The 22796-nt window shown below is 42.5% G+C and overlaps 1 protein-coding gene across 2 annotated transcripts in view; it reads right to left on the bottom strand.

The window, feature by feature from the left end:
• CILK1 (ciliogenesis associated kinase 1) overlaps positions 1–22796 on the bottom strand; it is a 46570-nt gene that overhangs the window by 12034 nt on the left and 11740 nt on the right. For both annotated transcript variants that reach the window (XR_005722702.1, XM_040249454.1), the window contains exons 2-8: positions 17882–18154; positions 15918–15972; positions 11164–11285; positions 10083–10162; positions 3328–3460; positions 2330–2501; positions 1743–1910 (exon numbers count right to left, since the gene is read on the bottom strand). Coding sequence is in view for 1 of the 2 variants with exons in the window: in XM_040249454.1 (XP_040105388.1) it covers positions 1743–1910; positions 2330–2501; positions 3328–3460; positions 10083–10162; positions 11164–11285; positions 15918–15972; positions 17882–17982 (831 nt within the window). In the remaining variant the exon portion in view is untranslated. The remainder of the gene's footprint in view (positions 1–1742; positions 1911–2329; positions 2502–3327; positions 3461–10082; positions 10163–11163; positions 11286–15917; positions 15973–17881; positions 18155–22796) is intronic.

The following is a 22796-nucleotide window of genomic DNA, read 5'->3' as shown; positions in this document are numbered from 1 at the left end:
GGAAAAGAATTGAGACAAAAATATGCAAAACTATCACTTTGCTGTATACCTGAAATTAACACAATACTGTAAATCAGCTATACTATAATAAAAATAAAAATAAGCAGGTACATCTGCTTTAACATCAGAAATGCCAAGAGTGTCAAACATACTATAGTTAAACCTTGTCCATCAAGATAACTGTGATTTCTGCATCACCAAGGAATAAATCGTAAAGTGCTGGGGTTTGCAATTCTCTCTGAAATACTCCCTAGTCTTTTTGAGTGGAAGTCACTGAATATAACGTAACCTTTCTCAGTGACTCTGGGACCTAGCCATAAACACCTGTAATGATGATAAGGAAGTGCAGATATAGATGCAAATAACATGGATACTCCCACAGAGGTCCTGGACTCTGACGTCTAGCTCAGGAAGTCTTCTCTTTAGTCCCAGGTATTTTTTGCAAGTCTCAACTGAATTCGGGGTATTTTTAGCTTTTCTGATACTATTCCTAAAAAGTAAACATTCTCTCTTGGTTCCTTGTTACTGAATCTTTTTATTTTCATAGCCCCTGTTTATTCTTTAGAAAGCTGGGTTCATCAGACAGCTTCCTTCCGTGGCCTGAAAACACTTGTGAATTTCATCACCAGAAGTGCATTTCTGAGCACTCTCTAACCTTCTTGAGCCATCTAGAGTTCTTGGCTCTCTCTTCTTTGAACCATTGGAAAGCTGCTTTCTCCCCATACCTCAATCCCCCCCAACTGTCAGCTCTCAGCTCTCACAAATTCTAACATCACATGGGCCCTGTCCTCAAGTGACTCTGTCCGTCACTTTTGCTCAGCCAAGTCGTTGAACCTGATTACAACTGGTCTCCTTTTTCGTCCTCTGGGTATGGATTTATCAATGAGACAAGCTGAGAAGGGGCCAGGTACAACACAAAAAGAGGCTGGCAGGGGGTCTAGGAGTGGTTGAAGTCCACAGCACCACATGCTTCCTTTGGGTGTGCTTTATACTCTAAGTCAAAATGGCCTGAAGGAGGACAGGTTGGAGAAACAGGAGCCAGAAGGCATGTCAGCCACATGACGGAACTGTTGTTGATGGTACACTGTCTGCACTAGCTACTGGTGGAGTTAATAAGGCAAATCACACTAACTTCCTTTTTTTTTTTTTTTGCAAATCACTTAAACTTTCTGAGATTTAATTTTCTCGTTTATAGAATGAAACCAGTAACACCTATCTCATGGAGCCTTCATGGGATTAATATCACAGAAAAACAAACAAAAGCATCTGCAAACTGTCAAGTGCTATAAAATGCTAATTACAGTTATTATTAGCTCTCTCCCTCCGTCATCTATAAAATGAGTGATATGTATCTTACAAGATATTTTCAAACTACCTTTCAATAACCAGTCCTGCGTTATAAACACACTGTTACATATCACCCTAACTCAGAATATATTAGAAAACATTTGCCAAAGACAGATGTATATATCTATTTTCATTTCCATGTATTATTGTTATATGACGTGAACTGTACAGCAATTTTCAAAGGAACTATGTTGTTTACACCTTTACTGCTTTAGACATAAAGAGTTTCAAACTATTTTGAATTCTTACACCTTATATAGTTCACGATTAGTGGTATTCAGTACTATTTTTCACCCATATTACCTAATAAAGCACTTCCCATAATCTATATAGGAATCATTCACAATTAGACATGAACTTCATGAGGAATGCATCAGAAGAAAATGGAAGGAAACCTGACTAGCTGTTGGCCGTTTCTTGGGATCCCACTGTAGCATGTCTCTCAGGAGCTGAACTGCTTCGCTGCTGGCATTTGGAATGAGGGTCTTCAAGTTATTGGGCACACACTGGGGCCAGCGGAAGTTCATCGCATTTGACAGTTGGTAGCCTTCAGGCCAGTCAGTCTGAAAGGAAAAGGTAGAGAACATTCCCTAGCCAGCTGCTGAAATAAGGACTTTATATTCCGGCACACGTGCCCATAACAGACCGGTGACTTGTCACTGCCACACCCTACTCACTATGGTGGGCCATCCCAGAGGCAGGTGTCAATCTGTGACTGGGGTTATAAAGGAGCGGAGGAGGGCTACGGATCACATTAGGGGACTTCTGCATGGATAAGAGATGTGGCCATGAGTGCACAGAAGGGAGCAGAGAGCAGAGAGGCATGGGGAGAAAAGCAGAGGGAGCCAGGAAGTTTTCCACTGCAGGGTAGGAGGAGCAGGCGGAAGACTACCAGGGCGAGGAAGACTCCAGAACGAGCCCGTGCTGCCCAGGGAGGCGGCCGGGAGCACGGGAGGCTGCTGCTTTGGCCCACATCATTTACCTTCTTGGGTGTCCCCAGTACTTGGCAGATTTTGAAGATAGTATCGATCTCACTGGCCCCGGGGAAGAGCGGCCGGAGGGTGTACACCTCTGCCATGATGCAGCCCACGGCCCAGATGTCGATGGGCGAGCTGTAGCTGGTGGACCGCAGGAGCACCTCTGGAGCCCGGTACCTGCAGGACAGAGGAGAAGCTAGTTCCCATCCAATAGCCAGGAGAAAACTAAACACACAATGAGCTCTCCAGGAGAGCATTTGTGTATTTCTGTTTTCTGTCTTGTTCAGGGCGGTGTGTTAACTTGTAAAGCCAACAGCTGTGGCTGCAGCATAAAGCTGGGCTCTTCTATATCACAAAATTTTCTGTTGAGCATTTCTCAACAGGTCTCTTCTCTACAGCATCTTTGAGAAATACAGATAGTGAGAGAGAGCAGGCAGAGAGCGAGCGAGAGAGAATATAGAGCTCATCATCTGTAGGCTCTTCTTGGTCATGGCCAACTGCTTAAATCAAATGCTTAGGGTCTGAAAGTTTTAATAACACCAGTTAGCTGATTTTCCAACAGGCCTTTAGAGAATCTTTTACACAACTCTTTTAGGAAACAGTCTTTAGGATGCTCTATATACAGACTATTTAGATTATAGAAAAGCATAATGGATTTCCTATAATATTTTTTATTGAAGTATAGTTTATTTACAATGTTGTGTTAGTTTCTGGTATACAGCAAAGTGATTCAGATACATATACATTCTTTTTCAGATTCTTTTCTATTATAGTTTACTACAAGATACTGAATATAGTTCCCTGTCGGACTTGCTTCTAAAATTATTTACAACACAAGCTTTTAAAGCTTGTACAATACCAACATTCCTACACATAGGTGTTTTCAAATGGTGCTCTTGGTGGAAAGTTAGTATTTGTGACATTAATACTCTCCTCAGTATAATCGCATGGTCTTTAAATATAAGAAATGCAATTAAATCCTCTTGAGGAAGAGTGTACTCACCATCTGGTAGATACATAGTCTGTGTATGGAGGTCTTGATCGGATTTCTCGGGCCAATCCAAAGTCTGCAATTTTCACAAGTTCGGGTCCCATACAAAGGAGGTTCTCTGGCTTTAAGTCCCGATGGAAAAAGCCTGCAGAGGAAGTAGAAAAGGAATTCAGAGGCAGATCGTGTCTGCATCACTCTTTAAAGCTTTATTGCTCTTTTCATGACAGTGATAGTTTGGTATGACACCGAAGGCTCAGTCCATTCATCCCAGTGATGATAATACAAAGCCCTTTGGGCCATTCATTTTCCTTGGATGAATTCAAAATGTCAAGTCCTTCAAAGTTGTCTTCATAATTTTTTTTTTTCCCCAGAGAACAAACTTCTTTTAAAATACCAAAACTCCATTATGGGCTGAGATAACCTGGCAAAAAGAAATTGTCACTCTAGGGAAAAATACCATGCGTATGTTGCCCAAGTCAGCCAGAAAGAATTTGAGATTAAAACCATTAAAACCATGGTACTGGGATACTAGGAGTTTACACTGCTGCAGAAACACAATTACAGTTTTCGTTTAAGAAACAAGGGATTTACGAATATGACCTACTCATATCTGAGATCATGATGTGTATTGCAAATATGTTTAAATGTCAAATACTGATTACTTTGCCCAGTGAAAAAGCACAATGTGGATCTGTAATCCACATTGTGAAAGGCAGAGATAACTCATCAAGTGTGAAGCCTGTCTCAGCTACAGCAGGGCTTCAGGGGTACAGGCAGGAGAGACCCAAACACCCACTGATCAGCATCACATGCCTTCCTCCTGCAGAGAGTATCACTGGCAGACATCATTCTGCATGAGTCTAAACCTGAATGGGTCACCAAAACAGGGAATACAACTCTGTCAGTGCTGCTGATGGGGTTATTTGTCACCTACTATCACAACCAATGCTGAGAAGCTGGATTCAAAGTAGCACATTATGGGAGGAAGTAAGAGCCATCCCTGACATGCTGACTGTTCCTCAACCACCTCTGTGCTCATGTGGTCACATTTGCATCTCTAATGTGCCTGCTGCCCCTCTTCAGACTCCTATCTTTGATAGGAGGGACAACAGCTGATGTCACCTCCATATTAACCTGTCCCAAACCACTCTTCTCCTCTCCCAAATCATCTCTCATTCTCAAACTTTTGATATGACATCCAGGTTGCTTATAGTTATGTTGGATCGATCTTTCCCCAGACAATAACAGACTTGGGTCACAGTTTTCATCAAAATACTTCCTTTGGGTCCTTTCTGCCCTTTCTATGACTTAAAAATGTGTAAATATGCATGCAGTTATGAGAATGGGATCTTTTGCCAGTGCACCCAGGAAGCCTCCACGACCCCTGAAACATACGATCTATAGATGATGGTTTCTCTTCCTAAACACTCAGAGCATCAAAAGCATGAAAAAAAGAGACCACAAACGTCATTTGCTTACCGAACAGATGGGGAAAGTGAGTCACAAGGGGATGAGGGCTGAATTAGTCACAATCCCACCAAGCAGTGTGTCAGAGCTCTTGTACTCTCTGGCTCTGTTCTGTCCCTCTCAATCCAGATGGCAAAACCTTGATTTGTGGGGCTGGTCCTTTCCAGTCCGGATTAACCCTGTTTCTCCTTAGACTGCCCTTTTCTCCTCTAGTTGGGCTACATTGTTATTTCCAAACTTAAGTGGCATTTCTCCGACACTGAAATGTCCTCCACATCCAGGTGCCACTGCCACCTTCCCTGCCACCAACCATAACACTCACTCAACAATCCTGCATCTTCTCTTATCCAGTGCATCCTATCGTATCAACTGTACTCGGATACAAGCATCATTCCTGCACTCCAGACCCTGTTAACTTGCTTCCACCCAGGTCATGCTCTGGTACACACCGACAAACTGCTCCCATCAGTCAAGCTTTATCCTTTCCTGCTAACTGGTCTTTAATCCTACTTCCACAGAGAAGGTGAGCACTAATGAAATGAGGAGGGGTAAGATTCTGATTCCTCATATCTCCCTCTAAACAGCTTTCCTTTGATCCGGAAGGATCAAACTTCAGACCCCAAATAAAGTATCAGAGAAAAAATGGCTAGGGAAAAAGTTTAATTGCAAACAGACTCTTAAAAATGACTAATGAAAACTGTATTTGTCAGTTGACATATGTCATCTGTCATACAGTATTTGAAGATAAGCCTTTATAACTAGGAAGCATTTGTGCATATGTCTGTAGAATATCTGGCCTGAGTAATAGCAACAACTATGATCAACCTTAAACTCATGAGTTCTATTCATTAATTAAAGGTCTAAGGCCCTCTTGTCAGGTACCTTTACTTTTCATCTCTATTTTAACAAAGCATCACTATTTGATCACTATGAGAGGCAATGCTTCGTAATAGTTAAGTAGGCAGAGTGATTGGGTTGCCTGATTTCAAATCCCAGTTGTGTTCACTGGCTGGGAAATGAGTTGCCCCCCATAAAATGGGGACATAACAGCATCTACTTTGTGGGGTTGTTTTGCAGGATTCATGTGTTAATATTTTGCAGAGCTTTTAGTGCAGTGCTTGGCACATCAGCACCTTGCAGGAGCTTGTCATTGTCTGTAGTACCTCTCCTCTCATTTCATAGTCTCGACAACCTGGCAAAGGGGGCAGGCAGACACCCTAGCTCCATTTTTTTGCAAAAAGAATTAAAGTTCATGAAGCTGGTGATGTGCCGCCCCATCCCCGCCCCGCCCCCCCCCCCCCCCCCCCACCTGTGAGGAGGTGGCGCTAAGCTCTGATCTGATTCCTGGCCCAATCCATGTTCTGCTGCTGTGTGCACTCGGGCTTGTAACAATGAGCCCACGTCTTCCTCTGCACTTCTGATTCACAATGAAAACCCTTATAGCGGGGTTGTTCAGAGATCATGAAACAGCAAAGTGCTATTAACACAGAATCTTCCTGTTCGAAACTGTTTGGCTTTCAGAACACAGGAACAGACCTTCAATTTAATTTCAGGGTACCCCACATCAGTGGAATAACAGAGGGATTTTCTCTTTCATCCTGGCAGAAAATGTGTTGTGCTTTCTTTTTCACTAACAACCCTTGGGCAAGAAAAACATCATGCCACAAAGAAGGCTTTCTCCTCTCCACATTCTGTTCATGAGGAATCTGATAGGAATACGTGAAAATAACCAGAGAATACTTAAACACTATGGATTTCTATAGTGCACTTTCCTCCTGGGGAAGTTGTAATTTCACAGATATTACCGAATTTAAACCGGCAGTGCTTTTATCAAGAAGGCCAGGAGGGATACCAACACACAGAAAGGCCAAGGGCTGACTCAAGGCCATGTACAGCAAGACAGGGCTGAAACACGAAGCAGAGAACCACCTCTTCGGGCCAAACATTTTCCTTTACGCCACCCAAGGCACTTCAGATTCCCTGCAGGGATATTTTTAAGTGCAGGGCAAGGATGAAACTCACTTTGCATTCATTATTTAACTTCTGCAAAGTACATATGCCTTGGCATTGCTCTCAGCACCAATGGAGCTGTGTTTTCATTCCCAGTAGGGGGAGGTAGTCACTGACACGGCCATAGCAACCACCTGCGGCTCTGTGCTCTGCTCCCCAAGGAGTCTGTTCCCAGGGACAGACAGCACCTTCACACAGTGAGAACCAGCCAGCAGGGAAGGGCCTGGAACTCACAGAAAAAAATCTGTGAAGTGCTTTCAATTATTTTTTTTTCCATGACTGGGTGAAAGGAACAGTATAAAGCTCCAAAGTTCAGTCAACACCATACAAACACCATTCAAAAGTTTTCAAAAATCATTTATGAATGAAAAGGAGATAGAACCCGCAAAATAAGTATCTATCCCACCTCCAATTATGTTTAGTTAATTTTAAAAATCAATTAATTGATTTTATTATTTATTTTTGGCTGCACTGGGTCTTCGTTGCTGCGCATGGGCTTTCTCCAATTGCAGCGCACAGGGGCTACTCTCTAGCTGCGGTGCTTGGGCTTCTCACTGCGGTGACTTCTCTGGTTCTAGACAGCCGGCTCAGCAGACACGTGGTCTCAGCTGCCCCATGGCATATGGAATCTTTCCAAGTCAGGGATTGAACTGTGTCCCCTGCATCGGCAGATGGATTCTTTACCACAGGACCCCTAGGGCAAGTTCCCCCACCTCAATTATCATCACGACTTTCTTCACCTCTGATTCTCTGCTCTCTGTGAGAACAGGCAGGTTTTTCTAGAGAAGCATGGCAAATGGACACAGATATGGGAACTAGTCTCCACTCTACTGCTCTAAGGCAGTGGGGCCTTTGGCACGTCTTTAAACCTCTCTGAACCTCTTCCTCTTCTTTGAAAGGAAAAGACGCCATTTGTTCTCTCTACCTGAGAACCTGGCAAGGAAACACAATAGGCAATGGATGAAATAACATTAAGCTCAAACCAGAACTGGCAGTTAGCTGGGGGAGAGTGTCCACAAGAATCTGAGGAAGAAGCATGGTGCTGGGATTAGAAGAGCAAAGGAGGTCTGACCACCATAAACTGAGCCTTCTCTTGCACCATTTCCAAGACAATTCAAGTGTGTAAGGCATGCAAGGGAGACTGATAATGCAAGGTTCCAAAGAGCTGTTTTCACACAATCATTTATGGATGCTAAATTACTAGATATGACTATGCATTGTGTGTGTGTGCATATATGTGCCCTGGTGGGTGTTGGGGGAGAGCATATATGTAGATGCATGTGTGCTCACAGATGTGTGCATGTGTGTGCAAATATGGGTGCATGTCTGTGTGAGCATATGTGGGTTGATTTGATGGGATTTGGTAGAGACCTGAATAAAAGGATGTAAGTTCTTCCTGGCAACAACCAAGCCTCACAAAAAGCAACAAAAAGGAAAGGAAGAGAAAGCCAACACATATTAACTTTCTTACAGACCCACCACGCAGTCCTCTGAGCAAAGAGCCCCGGTAACTGAGACACTCTGATGGGTCCCTATTGGAACATGTCTAGTTGACCCTTCTCTTTGGAGATTCCCTTTGATTTCTCACCATTTCTTTCTCCTGAACTCTCTGATCTAGTAAGTGCTCCTTCTCCTCCTGTCTGTCTGTAAGACACCACACCAGAAGTTTTCAGCATTTTGCAAACTCATACCATCCCTTGGGATTTTTGTGTTACAAGTGTTCCTTCAACCTGTGTCAGTGGAATCAGAGATGATACCTTTTACTGAAGACTTTTTATAGAATTGGTTTAATGGCTTGCATATCACTCTTGAATTATTCAGCACATACCCGCAGCTTCCACAGATGGACAGCCTCTGTCTGTCTGTGTTTCGTTTGACCTCTAAGTGTGAGGTGCTGCTTAGGGGTCTTAGAGAAGACTGGGAAGGGTCCCAGACTTACCATGTGGCACAATGCCTTTTCCCCTCACTGCCAATTTGCGTCAAATCTGAACTGACTATCATCATCGGGCTTCTGCCCAGCTTCCTTGTTGGGTAATGAATTGGTAATATTGCATTTGCTGGTGCAATATTTGCAGTGGCAGTGATACCTTTAGACTGGGAGGGAACAGATTTCTGCCTGTGTAATATCAGCTTGTCCATCTGTCTGGAAGTCAAAGCCACCCCAAATGGCCTCCTGAGGGACTCCTTACTCCCCTGGTAGACACATATGTCCATCTCGAGGCTCTGTGTTCATAAGAAGGTATCAACCCAACCTCAGCTGGGTCTGTGGCCAGTTAATAACCCAGACTAGTAATGCCTACTAATGACTACTAATCCTACTCAATACTGTACAAAAGCCCAGCTAAGAACAACAGTGATAGAGGATTTCCTGATGGGTATGTGACCATCCATTCCTCTGGATGCTCTAAATCTCTCCCTGGGCTAATCAGACCATCCCTAGAGTGAGTCATACTGGACCCCAGTAGGACCATTTTCTCTGATCAGGTGACGTAATTGGCCTGTGTTGAGGGGGATGACCTGGAACTATCTCATGCAACCCATTGCTGTGTTTACTGTGGGGGTAACATTACATAAAGATCCATGAGAGAAACCTCTCTGGTATCAGTACCAGGAACAGCTCTACTTCTCTTGGGCAACTGAACCGTTTATACATTGGAGAGACAAAGTAGGTTGCAATTGGTCGTGTTTCATGTTCTGCATTGTCTGACAACAGACGCAGACTCACAGAGGTAGTCTGTTTCTTCTACTTAAATAAGACTTGCTGACATGTATTTCATGGAGTAACCTCACCCCTGGCTATATCCATGTCTTGTTTTGCTTTTTCTTTGCTTATTTTAAGTGTATTTTATTTTCCTGGTGCATAAATCTTATTAGACCACTTTGCACCCTTCTGAACAAGCTGAAATTAAATATACTAAGAAAATGAGAAACCACAACAAAGCAGTGCTAGTTAAGGGGGGTTAAACATCATATGTGGATGGAGCTTGTCTGAATTCTAAATGAGGCTTCTCATTAATACACCCGTTAATGGTCAGGAATAATTCTTCAACATATAACTAACAAGCTTGATGTTAAAGCCTACAGAATAAGAACATGCAGAAATGATAAATAATGAGGGAAATTCAGAAATCAAGCTACAGGAGATAACATATTCCAAAATCCATTATCAGCCTCACAACTCTTCAACTTCTTCTGGGAGTCAGTTACAAAAGACACTGATGCATCCTACACCTTCTACCTGAGGACAGCATTTCATTGCTATTCAAAAGCACAATACTCCAATCACCTACCGTGTTTGTGAATAAATGCAAGTCCTTGCAGTATCTGATACATGATATTTCTTATAGCAGACTCAGGAAACAACTTATTTCTGTGTGGGGCAGAGGAAAAAAAGTTATAAATCTCGATTTATGAAATTTGTTTATCAAAACAAATCCCCTGTCCTCAAATTCTTAGCATAACCAAAAGAACATAAGAAAACACTTGCTCACATGCTAATTTGTTCAGATCCTTGGATCAGAAAGACCAACGAAAAGCAAATGCTTATCCATGTAACAGAGCATACCTTATAAGTACCAAATATATTCAGTTATGTTACAAAGAAGAAACAATTAAACATTTAATAATAAACCTAGAAAAATTCCTTCCAATATATCTTATAAAAAATCGCCTCTCTCCATAATATAATTAAAGTGTAACCAATTTTTGATGGGCAAGATCTGAGGTCTTTCACTTGAAGGTCTTAGGAGATGCAGTGGATAGTGACATTTTCCCTTGGTTGTGCAAGCCATACAGCTTCATTGCTATTCCTGACAATGAAAATGCTATTTGTTCACTGAAATTACTCAGAGGGATGCTCCAAATGGCATTCACCTGCTACCAAGAAAATGTGCCCAACAGGTTCCACACGGTTCACTTTTAAAGTTCAAAATGACCATTGCAGGTGAATTTTTTATTTGTTTCTTTGTCTTCCCAGCATGCGAGCCCTGAGCACTGTAGCAAGACAGGCACTGTAAGGGGCCTGGAAGTATCCGACGGATGGCTCAGAATGAATGAATGTGCTGCACTTTTCACCTTTAGTCACTCAGCCCATACTATCCCGTGGAAAGGAGACCTGCAGAGTTATCTGCAAAACCTCTGAGTCTGTTTGGATAAATCACCCATTAAGACATTCATAATGACTACTCTGAAAGCAGTTTTCTCCCCAGCTATCCCAGGGCCTCCCAAGCAGGACTGCAGGTGGGGGCCCCTCATCTCCTGGCAGCTTTAAACAGCCAAGCTCAAGCAGCATGCCCACAATAAACAAAAGCAGAAGGAAAACACATGCACATTGCAACATTTATTTCTAAGAATATGTTGACCACCCTGTACCTTTCTTTAATGAGCTGGTAAAGATTCTCCTTCATGTACTCAAAGATAAAATAAAGATGATCATTTTCCCTGATAACTTCTTTTAATTTTACTACATTGGCATGGTTGAGCTTCTTTAAAGACTGAAAGGCAATGAAAAAAAAAACATAAAAATTAGAGTTAATTTTTGAATTTTAATGTTGTTGAAAAAAGAAAAGCAATCCCACAAATCAAATCCAGAGTTGGACTACAAAGAAAGCTGAGCACCGAAGAATTGATGCTTTTGAACTGTGGTGTTGGAGAAGACTCTTGAGAGTCCCTTGGACTGCAAGGAGATCCAACCAGTCCATCCTAAAGGAGATCAGTCCTGGGTGTTCAATGGAAGGACTTATGTTGAAGCTGAAACTCTAATACTTTGACCATCTGATGCAAAGACCTGACTCATTGGAAAAGACCCTGATGCTGGGCAAGATTGAAGGCAGGAGGAGAAGGGGATGACAGAGGATGAGATGGTTGGATGGTATCATCAATTCGATGGACATGGGTTTGGGTGGACTCCGGGAGTTGGTGATGGACAGGGAGGCCTGGCATGCTGCGGTTCATGGGGTCGCAAAGAGTCAGACACGACTGAGCTACTGAACTGAACTGAATCCCACAAACAGGAAGAAGCACCTAATTCTAGAACTGCAGCAAAGTGGCACAATTCATATTATACTGACAATATTTTAATAAAAGGTATTTCTCTGAATTGGTAGTAACTTTACATAGAAAAACTATTTCAATTGATGAACCAGGAGATGAGAACGTGAGAATAACTGGAGCTGCTGGCTTCCCCTAGCACAAGGTACAGGGCCAGGGCTATTTTAGGTGTACTCCCTCCAGGTGATGGAACTCACGCCATGAAAGTGACCAGAGAGGAAACCACTGAGAGTGTGATTGATATTGGAGAGGCAGCTGCTGGGAACTGAGGTCACCAGCCAGCAGTCTGCAGACATGCTGAGCAGGAAATTGCTCAAATAGACAGAGGCTGACAACCCAGTTTTCTCAACTTTCTTCTGACTCATGTGTGTCCCTGGGACGTATAGCTCTTCTTACAAGGTAAGCGTTAAAGAAGAAGGCAAAGAAGGAGAGGAGAAGGAGGAGAAATTTCATTGGCAAGACTGTGAAGTGAGATGAGAGAGACCTTTGCTTCCAAGAACAACAAAGGCAAAAAAGTCAAGCGGGGGATGAGGAACAGAGTGGGTAGCTCAGAAAACGGTGAGTGACCTTCTGATTATTCCCCATGCACATGTGTGGTTTCCTCTTCCTGGAACATACATGTGAGTGCAGCCACGTGCAAGCTACTTTCTGTTTGCATCACTAGCTCTGTCTACAGTGAACAAATATGCTTTCCTAACGGTGAGCAGCAATTCAGTTCATGTGCGATGACCAGACACCCAACTGCAGGTTTGCTCACCAGCTGATCTGAATTTGACGGACCGTCTCTTTCAAGAATGCCTCAAGGAGTCACTGTGGCAGTGGGTTAAGCCCTTTAACTCAAAAACCCTTTTCCTCATGGAGACGTGAGTCTGACAATAATAAATTGTAAAGCCCTCTTTATCTGTGAACTTCCTTCAAAAGAACATTCCTTCTATAAAACAAACAACCAGAACGTTTGAAGATGAAAGTGTTAACGTGAGTGTCCAAACCTGGAAGGGCACTCAATAACAAGGCACCCAAGGGGAATGTGTAATGTGACCGAGTTACTTAAGCAGCTGGGAAGAGGCAGGAAATACGGCCAGTGAACAGGAACAAAATAAGACGTCTGGAACCTCTTCCCTGAAAGACAAGCTTTTGCCAAGCGCCTCTCTGGCAGGAAATCCTCAGCTGTTTTGGCCAAATGGCCAGATCCTGATTACTGCTTCTAGCTGGGTTGGATTTCTGGTTCTCCGCTGAGTAGCAAACATTGCTAACTCATAAGCATTCACCAGACTCTCATGGACTGCAGTGTGCCTTTCCGTCTCTTTGCTTAAAATGCACCACCAGCCATGGCTGAGGCCTCTGGTGGACGAGCAGCAGGATGAACTGGGCAGATTCATTCGGAGGAAGACGAAGTCGGTTTTAGAGCTTTGAGAGAAGAGACTTCCAGGCAAGGAGTAGGGTACCTTCTGCTTTTAGCCAGATGTTTGTTTGAGCGTGAATTACCAGTCCAAGTCTAAGAGTGGCTGCAGCTCTCGCATCTAAGTGAGGTTCAGGGGCCAATTAAAGTCTCTATCAGTTTAACAGAAAAAGAAGTAATATAAAAAAAGGACCAATTTTGTGAAGGACCTCATGTGACTCATTTTCGAGAGACATACTTCCAGAAAGAAGGCATCTTGTTTTGGCTTTGCATCAGGCAGAGAAGGAGCACAACAGAGATGCTTCAGGGAGGAGTAACCTGCAGGCTCTTGAGTGGTCGGTGAGTCTCATCCATATCACTTAAAGAGTCAGGCCCAGATAAGCTAGGTAGGGGGCAACAATGTGTCAGGAGGGAGACCCTCAGAGGTCGGGTGAGGGAGCAAGCGGCCACCCAGTGTCTGACGGAAGAGAACTGCTTGGATGCCAGACCCTGGGCTTGAGACCAAGCCTCGCTGCCGAGAGCTGTGTTTCCCTCCAGCAAATGACTGAGTCTCTGGGTCTCAGGTCTTGTCATCATGAAACTCAAGATGCTAAGACTTTCCTCATCAGGTGGTTGTGGGGATGAAATAAGACCGAGTGTGTAAAGCACCTAAGGTGCTGCCTGGCCCATAACAGCTACTCAGTAAATGGTAGATGGTGTGTGAATAGCTGAGTGCTGGGGAGATGAGATGTGTGGGGAGTGGGGTCACACAGGCCATGCCGTGAGCTGTGGTTTCTGAGTGGAGGAGTAAATGGTAATTAAGACAGAAGAGGGAGCAATGATGAGCCCTGGGGGAGGCAGACAATCTAGAAAATTCAGGCACTCGTGTCCACTAAGCAGTTGGATATATGAAGCAGGGGTCGGCAAACTTTTCTGTCAAGGGACAGACAGTATATATCTTAGGCTTTCCTGGTCATATATAGTCCCCACTGCAACTACTCAGCTTGGCCAGTGTAGCATGAAATCAGCCATTGATAATATGCAAACAAATGGACATGGCTGCATCCTAACGATTTTTTAAAATAAAAACAGGCAGCAGGCTATTTATTGACCCCTGATCTAAACGCATAAGTAAGATAAAAGATGTGAAGGGGCTGCTGAAGGAAGGGGAGTGAATAAAATCCCTTGGGAGGAGAAGTCAAAGCAAAGGAAAAAGAACTGCTGAGAAGAGAGTGTGAGAAATTATCATTATTTAAAGGGTGAACCCATACAACCATTGGTGAAAGGCAAGAAAGAAGGAGAAGAGGTGGGTCAAAGCAGAGTCCACAGACATGGGAGAGGAGGGGAGGAGAGGAGGAAGTGGTCCACAGACAAGAAAATGCCTGAGAAAATGATCCTGGACTTGGCAGCTAGGAGAGCAGCTTGTGGCTGTTAGAAGAGCAGCTTCAGCAGAAGGCCTGATTCAGTGAAGTGGAAAGTCAGTGGTGGGGGGAAGTGATGGCGGAAGGGGAACCTGGAAAGTGAGGTCAGGAAGAGGGATGGGTGGGAGGTCCAGGGGAGGGAGGGTTGAGTCTGGTTAGAGAGAACAATGGGCACATTGATGGATGGAAGACAAGGAGCCAGTGGAAAGGAGTTTAAAGATACAGGAAGGTTCATAATAGGCAAAGGAGTCTCAGTGTCCATCGATGGAGGAATAGATAAACAATATATAACAGATCCACACAATGGGCTGTTAATCAGCCTTAAAAAGGAAGGAGATCCTGACACAGGGATGAATCTTGAAGACATTCTAAGACATTCTGAAATAAGCCAGTCACAAAAAAGACAAATACTGTATGATTGCACTTATATGAAGGACCTAGTGTAGTTGAATTCACAGACAGAATGTAGAATGGTGCTGGCCAGAGGCTGGGGGGAGGGATTCATGGGGAATTTTTGTTTAATGGATGAAGAGTTTCAGCTTTGCAAGATGACAAGAGTCCCGGAGGTGGATGCTGCTGATGGCAGTACAATAATGTATATACTTAATGCCACTGAACTGTACCATTTTTAGGTCAAATATGCAATTCTGAATCTATTCTGAGCCCTCTGGGTTCTAGCATGGGACACTTTTGTCATTCCAAGAGTGCCCGCTATTTCTCCGACTATCTACCTGGCAACCTGCCGTTTTCCTTTGAGTTTCTGTTAACCTTAATGCACAGGCTTTGTTTGTGGAAAATGTGCAAAAAAGCTTTCCTCAGAGACGACTATACAATATGATTACTGCATATTTCAATTTCTGGATGGTACGACAGATTTTCTAATACTGTTTAGTTTTTACTATGTAAACAAAGTGGTGCAAATCTTTTAAGAAGTGTTTAAAAAGGAAAATATTATGTTATGTACATTTCATCATAACTTGAAAGAAAAGGGACATTAGTGAGAAACTAGTGAAAGCTGAATAAATCTGTGGTTAACAGTCTATTACCAAGATTTAAATAAAGTACATGAATACACACGAAAAAAACTTTTACAAAAAGTACACGCACTAATAGAATACCACAATCTTCTTCTCTTAGCTGTTAACTGTATTGTTATCATCTGCCTCCTTTTCCAGCTTCAGTGAAACAATTCTAACTGTATCAACTATAAATCTACTGTGTATAAAGCAATTTTAATCAACCATATGTAAATTATTCCCTCGTGTGTTAATAAATACCTTGACCTCCCGAAGGTTCATGCATTCTTCCCAGGAATAAAACTTTCTTTTCATTCTAAAAGAGAAGAGAGAAACAAACAGCATGCTTACTCCCAGTAACAGGCTATGCTTTATCTTAAAAAAAAAAAAAAAAAGTTTTCATTCTGGACCTAATGAACAGTGCTTAAAGTGGGTTCCAATTTCTACCAAATAGTATACTATCCAAAACAGCACTTAACTTAGAAACCTGGCAGTGCAATCAATTTTGCAGCAGAAAAGTTCCCCAGGAGAGTTAGTACAGGGTACTGCAAAGAGGTCTGGACTGATGTCTTGCTCTGTCACTAATTAGCTGACCATGGGAAAATTCCATGGGCTTATTTTATCTAGACCAGAGCTGTCCAATCGAACTTTCTGTATTGGTGGGAATGTTCTGTGCTGTCCAGTATGGGAGCCATTAGACGCACGTGACTACTGAGCAGTTGGAGTGAGGCTAGTTAAACACAGAAACTGAATTCTTAATTTAAATTTTAAATTTAAATAACACATGATTACTTGTCGCCATGTTGGACTGCACAAGGATAGGCCCTCTGGTACAGGGGTTGGCAAACTATGACCCATGAGCCAGCTCCCCCCGACCATCTAATTTGATATAGCCCACAAGACAAGAAGGGCACTCATCTTTTGTTTTATTTTATTGTAAAAATATGTATTTATTTGGGTCTTAGTTGCTGCACATGGGACCTTCACTCTTCACTGTGGAATGTGGGACCTAGTTCCCTGACCAGGGATTGAACTTGCATTGGGAGCAGGGAGTCTTAGCCACTCACCCACCAGGGAAGTCCCTCACCGATGTTTCTAAATGGTTGTAGAAAACAGAAGAAAAATAGTAAATCATGACATGTGAAAGTGATCTGAAATTCAAGCTTCAGTTTCCACAAATGAAGTTTTGCTGGAACACAATCACACCCGTTTGCTTCTATATGATCTGTGGCTGCCTTCCCACCAGGACAGCAGAGCTGGGCTGTGATGGAGACGTATGGCCTACAAAACCCAAAATATTTACTGCTTGGCCCTTTGCAGGAAAAGTGTGCCAACCCCTGGCCCAGAGCCTGAGGAGAGAGACAGAGAGCCCGGTGAGCTGGCCAGAAAGCTAAGGGTTCCCGCTTTCACAGCACTTCAACCACATCCTCTCATTTGAATCTTATGGCAGCCCCACGAGACAGATGGGATGGGAAGAAACAGAGAAGTTATGCCATTTCCCCAAGGTCTCATCGCTGGCTACTGAAAGACCAACTCTCATCTCTCCTTCTCACTCTGACAAGTCTGTCCCCAATGTCACATTGCTCCTCAGTTCAGTGACCAGTCCCTTTATTCATGCCCTAGGTATTTTTTTAGCCCCTGCTACGTGGCAGAGGCCCAGGAACTAGACAGACATTCCTCATGGCACCGACCTCGGAGCAGGAAGGCAGGTGATCGACCATCGTCTGTGTTGAGTGCTATGGAGGAGAGGGTCAGGGCATCGTGAAACTGGGTCCCAAAGCGACCTAACCTTGTCTAAGGTATCAGGGAACAGTTGTCCAGGGAAGTGGTATTAAACCGAGACCTGAAGGATCAGGGGAATTTGGCCCAGTTGGTGCGTGGAGTAGGGAATTGCATAGGAAGGCACAGGGCAGAAAGGGATCTGCTGAGTTCAAGAAGCCAAAGGCCAGAGTGGCTGGGATGAAGCAGACAAAGTGGTTAGTGGGAGGAGATGCACCAAGGAAAACAGGAAAGGGCAGATTTGTAAAACTGGGGGTTTGATCCTACAACTGACAGGAAGAGATTAAAAGCTCCTAGTTTGGGTTCTTTGAAAGCACAGTCTGAGGCAAGGACTTGGATGCAGGGAGTTTACTGGGAAGTTAATTCCAAGAAACCAGGGCAGGGAGCAGGGAATCTAAGAACAGACATCTGGGGTAAGAACCTCAAGTATGAAGGATAAAACTCACTTTTTAATAGCAATCAGTTCCCCAGACTCGATGCTTCTTCCCAGCAGGACGGAACCATAGGTTCCATCCCCGAGTTGCTTGATGGTTGTGTATCTATTCATGGTGTGCCCGCTCAGGCCGGACACTCATCTCAGGGCCGAGGTGGATCAGTCCTGCAGCCGCAGCCGACCTCCCCAGAGTGTAACCAGATTTTTCTATGGCAGCACCAGCACAAGGTATTCAATAGAACGTGACTATCTTCCAAATACATATTTTCCAAGATGAGTCTTCTGCCTGTGGAGAATGGTAAGAGACAAGGATAAATGTTAATGGACATTTCTGAGTCTGTCTAAATCAGGAGCCGGCTGTAACCCCCCAGCTCACCATCCGTTATTTGTAAATACAGTTTTATTGGCACACAGTCATGCCCACTGCATATTATTGGCAGCTGTTTTCATGCTACACAGCCAAGTAGCATGTGACATGGACTGCATAGTCCACAAAGCCTAAGGGACGTATTACTGTGCCCTTTACAAAAATATGTTTGTCCACTTCTGGTCTAAATAATGCTCTTTTCTAATTTTTTATAAAACAAGAGATAGAATTCTTGGAAAGTGATTTCACCACTGACTCAGAAATTAATCAGCTGCAATTTAATACCTTTCTGCTGACTAACCACTGTAGGCAAATACTACATGGTAACTACAGCCGATGGAAATTGCTGAACTACAAAACTCCATGCTAAATATGCTGTGTTCTGTGTAATTCAGCTACAATTAACAATGTAAACACACAAAAGCCAAGAAATGCTTAAATTAAGGTTCTCCTGGTATAGAACTTACATGTGCCCCATGAACTGTTTGTGGCTAGGCAAAGATAGTATTTTAATATTTTTATTACTAGACGTTTGGAAGCTGAACAAAGAACTAGTAATTTTTTTAAGGCCTGCATGCTGGGTGTGTCTCTTTTAAAGTCATTCATTTGTGTTTTTTTAAAAAGATAAGTCATTGATTTGTTCATTTATAAAACTAAGTGTCATTCAGTCTGCCTATAATGAAGAAAACGTAGTACATAACTTATGTGATTGCAATGCCTTTAATAATAAAATGTAAATACTTTAAATTAGAATGCTAAAGGCATTAAAAATACATCTGTCAAACTAATAATCTGAAAATTCAAAAGATCAGAAAAGAATGGTTAGAAGTACGTGACATTCTGCAACTAAATCCAGTCAATGCAACTTCTTCTTCCAAAAGAATTCCAATCAATAAATGTAGAAGGAAAGAGGGAATTAAGAAATTCACTATTAGCAAACTTCACAATTTGTTACAGACAAGATTCACAGATGGATGCAAATATTGGTCGATGAATGTTTGGGGAGAAACAGGGGACATAAAATCAGGTGAAACAAGTCCGAGAAAGATAAAGACTGTATGATATCACTTAAGGTGAATCAGGGAAAAGGTGTCTAGGTATTCTTTGTACTGTTCCAGCAACTGTGTAGTATGTTTGAATTATTACAGACTAAAAGTTGAAAAAAATTCTCAAAATGGTAGAGGAATGAAATCTTTAAAAAGAAAATATGTATCTTAAGCATTTTTTTTGGCCTAAAATATTTTAATGTAGATTTACTTAATAAAACCTAATGTGAACTTGTTTGTAAGACAGAACACATCATACGTCATGGCTTCTCCACTTCACGATTAGTGCACTATGGACTATTTTGGATTCAAGCTGTGTCTCAACATAGAAACAGCATTTGGGCCACAACATAAGCAATTTGGGGCTCTGTGTTTTTCCTTCTTGTTTATATTTATCTCCATCTATTTTTTATATGGGGTTTCCCAGGTGGCTCAGGGGTAAAGAGTCTGCCTGTCAAAGCAGGAGACACATGAGATTCTAGTTCAGTTCCTGGAGAATCCCATGGACAGACAAGACTGGCAGGCTACAGTCCACGGGGTCACAAAGAGTCAGAGATGACTTAGAGACTAGACAACATTTTTGATACGACAATATGGTTTTTGCATGATTCATAATTTCATTTTCCAAGTTAAAATTCCCAAACCATTGTTGTATGTCATCTTCCTTAAAAAAAAAGAAAATCACTGGAACTTTGATCTGTCAAAAATCAGCTAACTAATAAATTACATGCTTTTTTTTTTTTTAAAGTAGCCTTTGACCTAGAACAGTGGGAAACCATTTTTTTTAACAAGAAAATAACACGATCAGATTTGCATTTAGTAATCCAGTTAGTTAGAATATTCTTCTTAATGTCCAACTTAAACTTGACTATTCTAATTTCTTCATGCTGCAATTTTGGGGACATAAAAAAAAACTATGTCATGAAAATGTGTATGATCATCAAATTAGTAATCAGATGTGTACCTCTCAGTCTCCTCTTGCTGTAATTACACAACCTTTCCTCATAGGACCCATTTTTCCACTCCTTTAATTATCTTTGCATTCATCTCTGAATCCTCACACAGTTTTCCATCTCCTTGATGAACTATGGTGACCAAAATTTAATAACGATCTACATTCCAGTAGCATGTGGGCTTTCCTTTTTTTTTTGGGGGGGGGGGACAATGGGCATTATACTATAATAATAATAATTCATATCTATTATTAATCATAGAAGCCTTTCTTTGATAGTTACTTCCTCATCAACTACAATTGTATAATTGGGAACATGTCTTCCTAGATTACCGTTGAGAAAGCTCTCTGGAAAAAATTAAGAGCTTTATCAAAATCATGATAGAGTGGGTCATTCAGTATACAGTCCCCCTATGATTCCTCCTTGCTACCATCAGTCACATTATCATAGAACAAAACTCAATTACTCTGGCAAGATTTGACCCTCAACACACCATAGCAGTTGCTTTTTAATTTTATTTCGAGTAATCACATACTGTTGTAAAATGGATCCGACTAGAGTCTCTTCGGGCACTGAAGTCAGGTTGACAGAGTCTAATTTTATTCATACCGAGATGTCAAGCACTATGCAAGGCTTCTGGGGTATATTATGGATAAGGGAAGGTCCTTCCTTTAAATGACTCACAACTGTCACGTACGTGGAAGTTGCTGGAAACACTCTGAGCCCACAGTAGAGAGAGCAGCCAATTCTTGGGAGGAGGGAGAGATCTGACAACCCTTCAGAGCAAAAGCAGTATTGAGGTTTGAAGAATGAGCGAAGTTTTATTATACAGAAAAGGGAGAGAAAGGAATTACAGATGGGAAAAAAAACTCTGCCAAAGGTTAGTGGGTATTAGAGCTTGGCATGCTCACAAGGGGGCAAATGCCTAGTCGTTCCTACCCTGTGTAAACTGTAGAATCACTTGGGAAATTTTTAACAGATATTGATGCCCAAGTCCCATTTCTAAGAGAAGGTCAAGGGTAGGGGCTGAGTTCTGGTAGTTTAGAAAGCCCTCCAGGGGATTCCAATGTGCAACCCAACTGTGAAGTACAAGGCTAGGGCATAAATGCCACGGAGGGCAGTAAGGAAATGCAGGCTACTTTGAGTGGGGTCTAGAGAAAAGGTATATTTGTCATGCAGGAATTTGGTCTTTACCCTGCCACAGGGGAACTCTCTGGGGTTTTTAAGCAGGGAAATCACATGAGGAAGACCCCCCTTGACTATTCAAACTGATGTTAGAATAGAGAGACTTGAGGCAGACAGACAAGTTTGAGAGTACTGCAATAGTTAGATGAACTATGTGGAAGGTCTGAACAAAGGTACTGGACAGGATGAAAGTTAGAGTAGGAGATACTATGGGATCTATTTTCTATGCTGTTGAATTTGAAGTGTGTACAAAACCTCTCACTGGAGATGCTCTTAGGCTGCCCTATTTTTTTCCCCCAAAGATAGTGTCTTATTGGAGTTCTTATTAGGAGGACAGCATTCAGACAAGGCTAATATATTGCAAAACTCTGGGGTATCATAGAGCACTACATGAATGGTGTCCACTGGAATTTTGCAACATGGCAGTTGTGGGTCCAGAATAAGGGACGTGTTGACAGTCTGAACATACACCTGAAATACTGTTCAACTCTGGATGACAAACCTCAAGAAAGATATTAAAGAACATACTAAGGGTCTAAATGAAAGCATAAGAAGAGTAGCTGAAAAAACAGAAGAAAAGGAGACTTAGGAAGCCATGTTGATTATTTCAAGTATACAGAGGGGTACTGGAGAGAAGGATTAGTTGCATTATATATGAATCCAGAGGACAGAACCATGACAGCTATCTGAGTTGTCTATGCTCTAGTAAATTATTTCCTATCCTAAAAAAAAAAAAGAAGTGGCATTATGCAAATTAACATTAGACAAAAAGTATCACTTGACCACAGTCAATTCTGAACATAACCTAGCAAGAAGTGGTTAATGACATTTGAGATCAGTATTGTTCAGTTGTTCATCATTTTTGTGGTGGCCTGAATGTAATGACTCACGTTATGCTCTGAAAGGAAACGACAAAAACTCACTGCCACTGATGGACAACACGCTAGGAGAAAGAAGGACCGTATGAGACGCCAACACCCGACAGCCATGCTCCTCTTGCTGCGTAATTTATAGAGCTCTGATTTTATTCAAGATTCAGTATAAGCAGGGATGGCAGCCCCCTACTACAGCCTCAAGGCATGAACTAGGATCAGTCGAAGCCAAGCCAAGCAATTCCACTTCCTACTGAAGGCTGTTTAGGAGTGGGACGATGGGAAGGGAAAAGTGAGCCGGCGAGGGAAGAGAAAGTCTTCTGAGGGGGAGTCTGCTCCCTGATAGACACAGTTGGGGCTTCCCTGGCGGCTCAGCGGTAAAGAATCTGCTTTAGACCCGGGTTTGATCCCTGGGTCAGGAAGATCCCCTGGAGGAGGGCATGGCAACCCACTCCAGTATCCTTGCCTGGAGAATCCCGATGGACAGAGGAGCCTGGTGGGTTAC

Source organism: Oryx dammah, unplaced genomic scaffold, assembly GCF_014754425.2.
Source record: "Oryx dammah isolate SB20612 unplaced genomic scaffold, SCBI_Odam_1.1 HiC_scaffold_11, whole genome shotgun sequence".
NCBI lineage: Eukaryota > Metazoa > Chordata > Mammalia > Artiodactyla > Bovidae > Oryx > Oryx dammah.
Note: the sequence above shows the minus strand (reverse complement) of the source record. Positions and strands in the feature narration are given on the sequence as shown.